Source organism: Aethalodelphis obliquidens, unplaced genomic scaffold, assembly GCF_003676395.1.
Source record: "Aethalodelphis obliquidens isolate GAN/ISIS:26980383/991018 unplaced genomic scaffold, ASM367639v1 scaffold53, whole genome shotgun sequence".
NCBI lineage: Eukaryota > Metazoa > Chordata > Mammalia > Artiodactyla > Delphinidae > Aethalodelphis > Aethalodelphis obliquidens.
In genome coordinates this window covers 742,678-748,313 of record NW_020837997.1, presented here as the reverse complement: position 1 = coordinate 748,313, position 5,636 = coordinate 742,678, and the positions used below count along the sequence as shown (strand labels likewise).

General features: G+C 47.0%; 1 protein-coding gene across 1 annotated transcript; it reads right to left on the bottom strand.

Moving 5' to 3' along the window:
• Window positions 1-1,770: 1,770 nt before the first annotated feature.
• On the bottom strand, window positions 1,771-2,704 carry OR1I1 (olfactory receptor family 1 subfamily I member 1). The gene is given in 5 exon segments (XM_027085834.1): window positions 1,771-1,919; window positions 1,922-2,138; window positions 2,141-2,316; window positions 2,319-2,449; window positions 2,451-2,704. Coding segments are annotated over 5 exon segments (927 nt in total).
• Window positions 2,705-5,636: the final 2,932 nt, after the last annotated feature.

Here is a 5,636-nt window from a genome sequence, read left to right as displayed (position 1 = left end):
AACCATTGTTAACTTGCAGCCCATACAAAAAACAGGCTGTTGGATGGATCTGGCCCACGGACTGCAGTTGGCAAACCCCTGCTTTAGGTACCGAGTTCTAGACAATATCGTGTGTCATTAAGACCTGGGGCTATGGGATGAGTCCTCTGAACCTTCGCTATGGCTTACTAGCAGCTTCACTTTTCAAGCTTCAGTTTCTTCATCTGCAAAATAAGGAGTTATATTACCTACCTTGTAGGGTTTTTGTTAAAAATTTAATGAGGTAATATATATAAAGGGCTTAGCCCTGTACAGGGCACATAGTAAATCTCAGCTGTCGATGTCATTATTGTCATTATTCTGAGACCCAGAAATTGAATCCACGCAGCTTGAATTCTTCAGCTTTTTCTCCAGTTGTAGCGCAACTCCCTTAACCAGAACACAGGGTAGGTCATGGGCTTGAGATGATATATCTGGGCATGGTCTTTGCACGACGCTGGCCCTTCCTAAACAAACTGTATTAGTTTGTTAGGGCTGCCATAGCACATTACCACAAACTGCATGGCTTAAGCAACAGAAATTTATTCTCTTAAAGTTCTAGAGGCCAGAAGACTCACATCAAAGTTGTCAGCAGAGTTGGTTCCTTCTGGGAACTGTGAGGGAGAGTCTGTTCCTTGCCTCTCCCCTAGCTGCTGGTGGTTTGCTGGTCATCTCTGGTGTTCCTTGGCTTGTGGAAGCGTCAACTTGATCTCTGCTTCCATCTTCAGATGGTATTCTCTCTAGGTGCATGTCTGTGTCCAAATTCTCCCTTTTTATAGGGACACCAGTCATATTGGATTAGAACCTACCCTAATGACCTCGTTTTACTTGGATCACCTCAGTAAAGACCCTATTTCCAGATAAGGTCACATTCTGAGGTACTAGAGGTTAGACATCGACCTGTCTTTTTTGGAGGACACAATTCAACCCCTACCACTAACTCTCCATGAGTTCCCGGCCACCCCATACACTGGTTGCTGATAGCACTGGTAGAATCGTATTGGGTTTGGAGTCAGGTGATGGACATCACAGGAAACACACGGACTCTGGAGCTAATCCAGGGCCAGTGTCCTCCCACTGTGCTCTGCGCACTCCCTGCTTCAGGACCACATGGAGAGCTTGCTAAGGATGCAGACTCCAGGGTCCAGTGCCAGGCTGTTGAATCACAATACCCATGATCCAAATGCCAGCATCTCCTACGTCCCAATCCGGGGAATGGGGTGGCTTTTTTATGCCAGTTATCCCCATGCAAAGTCAGGACCACAAGGCCCCCTGTGAGACTGAGGCTGGTGGCTGCTGATCCAAGAGCAAGTGAGCTAATCTCACCAGATCCTCTCAAAGTCCTCCCCCAAGTCACTTAGGAAGCACAGTGATGTCATACATGTGGCTAATACACATTGTCTTTATCAATATTAAAATGAGTGTAGCTAACCTTTCATTCCACTAGGATTATCCATGTAGCAACACTATAAGCCTGATACTCCAGAGAATTTAAGGTTACTCCAAAGTCTTCTCTGCTACTCTCATCTTTGGGGGAAGATAAACCATGGGGAAAATGCACATTCCCGTCCGGTAGCACTTCGTTCATCTCATATGACACATTTACTAAGTTGCTCTGTGATTATTTATTGACAGGTCTCTAACCCCCACCAGACTCTGAATGCCTTGAGGGCAGAGACGGGATGGATCCCTGTGTCCCAGGCACTCAACAGTGGTCCTGGAACGTGGTAGGTGCCGAACAACTATTCTGCCCTAGGACTGAGAGGGGGCCACTTTGCCGACCAGCTTCCTCAGGGCTGCCTTCATGTCCTTGTTCCTTAGGCTGTAGATAAAGGGGTTCAGCATGGGGATGACCACCCCACACATCAGAGCAGGCACCTTGTCCTTCTGGGAGGAGCGGGAGATGCAGGCTGCAGGTACACAGTGAAGATGGTGCCCTAGTTTAGTGACACCACGGTGAGGTGTGAGCTGCAAGTGGAGAAGGCTTTCCATTTGACCTGAGCAGAAAGGATCTTGAAGACTGCTTGGAAAATGGAAGTATAAGAGAAGAGGATGCACGCAAGGGAGCTGATGCCCAAGATGATGCCGAAAGGAAAGATCACCGGCTCGTTGGTGTGTGTGTGTCTGAGCCGGAGAGCTTCGGCAGGGGTATGAGGTCACAGAAGAAGTGGGGGATTTCAGAGCTGGCACAGAAGGTCAGTTGAGCCATGAGGCAGGTGTGCACAAGGGACTGGAGGTTGGTGATCGGCCATGGCTCCCCCACCAGCAGCCCCCACACACGGGGGCTCATGATGGCCAATAGCACAGAGGGTGGACAATGGCCATGAACCTATCAATGGCCATCACGGCCAGGAGGAAGCTGTCTATGGTCCCGAACAGGTGGAAGGCATGCATCTGGGCAAGGCATACAGAGGGGATGGCTTGGCTGTGTCCAGAGGTTCACCAGCATCTTGGGGACGGTGGTGGAAGACAAGAAGACGTCGACCAGGGACAGGTTGGAGAGGAAGAAGTACACGGGTGTGTGGAGGTGGGTGTCTGTGATGTTGGCCAGGACGATGAGCAGGTTTCCAAAGACGCTGACCAGGTACATGAGAGGAGCAGCCCAGAGGAAGATCTGATGCTCTGACTTTTCCAAGAGTCCCAGGAGGAGGAATTCTGAGACTGCTGTTCAGTTTTCTGGTTCCATGGACAGTCTGTGTCTACTGTGAAAGATAAAAGGGGAGAGGGAAGCGACATAAAGCTGGGAGTCAGAGATGGAGTTCCAGTCTCAGCTCCCTACAGACCCGTAGGTTCTGTGAAAACCCATGGAATCCTTACAGCTCCCTTCTGTGGATTTCTGTTTCCCCACACAAAACCATCCATGTTCTTCCTCCTTCCTCCTTCCTTCCTTCCTTCCTTCCTCCTTCCTTCCTTCCTTCTTTCCTTCTTTCCTCCTTCCTTCCTTCCTTCTTTCCTTCCTTCCTTCCTCCTTCCTTCCTTCCTTCCTCCTTCCTTCCTTCCTTCTTTCCTTCCTTCCTTCTTTCCTTCCTTCCTTCCTCCTTCCTTCCTTCCTCCTCCCTTCCTTCCTTCCTTCTTTCCTTTCTTCCTTCCTTCCTTCCTTCCTTCCTCCTTTCTCTTGTAGTTTGTTAATTTATATGGTAGTATTTAAGCAATATAATTGCAGCAGCAACTACAATCAGCACAATCAGGTTGGGGATTATTTAAAATAACTCAACTGAGCAGGAATGTTTCAGCTGGCTAGTGAGTAGCCCTCTGGCTTCAAGAATTCAGCATACTGGGACAGCATTCAGTATATTTTCAGGGGAAACAGAGATGTTGGGTGAACCCAGAGAGCTGGTTAAGTGGAAGTTTTATTATTTTTATTTATTTATTTTTGGCTGTGTTTGCTCTTCGTTGCTGCGTGCGGATTTTCTCCAGTTGTGGCGAGTGGGGGCTACTCTTCATTGCGGTGCATGTGCTTCTCATTGAAGTAGCTTCTCTTGTTGTGGAGCACGGGGTCTAGGTGCGTGGGCTTCAGTAGTTGTGGCACGCGGGCTCAGTAGTTGTGGCTCATGGGTTCTAGAGCACAGGCTCAGTAGTTGTGGCGCAAAGGCTTACTTGCTCCTCAGCATGTGGGATCTTCCTGGACCGGGGCACGAACCCGCATCCCCTGCATCGGCAGGCGGATTCTTAACCACTGCGCCACCAGGGAAGACCATAAATAGAAGTTTTAAAGAGAGCTTTCACAGTAAGAAGAGAATCTCTGGAGATTTAAAGCTCATGGCGTTTTGGAAGTATATTTGCTCTCAGCAGTAGCTTCGCAGGACAAGAAATTTTATATTTTCCTATGTTCTAGACAAACTGTCACTGCCAAATGAAACAGTTTTGCACCCTCAGTAAAATATACACTGTTGTGTATATCATGTCAAACAGCTGTTCAAAAATCTTATTCAAAATAAAAAGTCCCAGGCCCAGCACGGACTATTCAAAGATAAGCTGTTTCCATAACAACGAGAAAGGTGTGATCAAATGCCTACTTGATGGAAAGCAGAATCTGCTATATGTATATTCCTGGAGTTAATATGATGCAGAAAAGCGAGTTTGTAAAATAACATGCTGACATGAACTGATAAGAAAATATCGACTAAAGGAATGAACACAAGAGAACAAGGTTTAAAGAAATGCAAACACATAGGCATGTTTGATACTATTCTCATTCACCCATTTTCAGTTGCTAATGGATTTGATCCTAGTTTTATCTCCCCATCTATTTGGAAAGTCCCCATTATTTATTGGGACTTAGAGGCTTCATAGCAAAAGTCCAGAGAAAGCAAATCTTTGTTGCATTCATACAAGACCACCAAAGCCAGTTGCATTTGCCTTTCTAAGTCTCCATTTCCCAGTGGGTATATTTATCCTTCCTTTAAGTTAATGAACATTCATAGAGAACGTGTTAGGTTATAGGCACTGTCTCTATATACATGTACATATACATGTCTCTATGATACACAGATGATATAGAAAAAAAAATCAACCTGGCATGATTCACCAGGTCCTTGTGAAACCTTAATATTGTCTCTTTCCAGCAACGAGAGGATTTCCCTTTGCTTACCTCATTTCTTACCTGGTTAGGTCCCCAGGTCTTAAAACCAATTGCTGACAAGAACACATCAGAGGCATTTAATGACAATGTCTATAAAGTGTTGCGCCTTCTAAGGAGCCACAGTTTTTAATGTGCGGGTTTCACAACGACCCTGAGAGGGAGATGGTGTTGACCACAACTGACGATAAGAGCACTGGGGCTGGGGGGCTTCCCAGATGGCGCAGTGGTTAAGAATCTGCCTGCCAAAGCAGGGGACGTGGGTTTGATCCCTGGTCCGGGAAGATCCCACATGCAGTAGAGCAACTAAGCCCGTGCGCTACCACTACTGAGCCTGCGCTCTGGAGCCCGCGAGCCACAACTACTGAAACCTGTGTGCCTAGAGCCCAGGCTCTGCAACAAGAGAAGCCACCGCAATCAGAAGCCAGCGCACCGCAACGAAGAGTAGCCCCCTGCTCACTGCAACTAGAGAAAGCACGCATGCAGCCAGGAAGAGCCAACGCAGCCATAAATGAATAAATTAAAAGAAAAAGAGAGCACTGGGGCTGGGACTTTCCTGGTGGTCCAGACTCCACGCTTCCACTGCAGGGGCACGGGTTCGATCCCTGGTGGGGAACAAAGATTCAATATGCCACGTGGTGCAGCCAAAAAAAAAAAGAAGAAGAAGAAGAGAGAAGACTGGGGCTGAAAGAGATGCTAGGGGCACTAAGCCTGCAGGTACTTGGGCTGTTATTTCAAGTGAGATTTATTTTCACTCTCTCAAACTCCACTGCTTCTGAGTATGGCCACTCACACCCTATATGCAGCGGTGTTTCAAAGATAAACTCTGTGCTGTCAACATGTTCTAGGTTAACCTCTTCAATGACAAGTGTTTTAGATTCTTATATACCTGCCTTCCAAGAACATTGGTCTCTGTAAAGATTGAAGGTTTACTGAAGTAAATGGGAGAACACAGTATAGAGGTCAGTCTGTATAAGAAAGGTGACAGGTGACCCCAAGGTGTTTCAAGAACAAGGAAGAGATGCAAATACCTACTCTG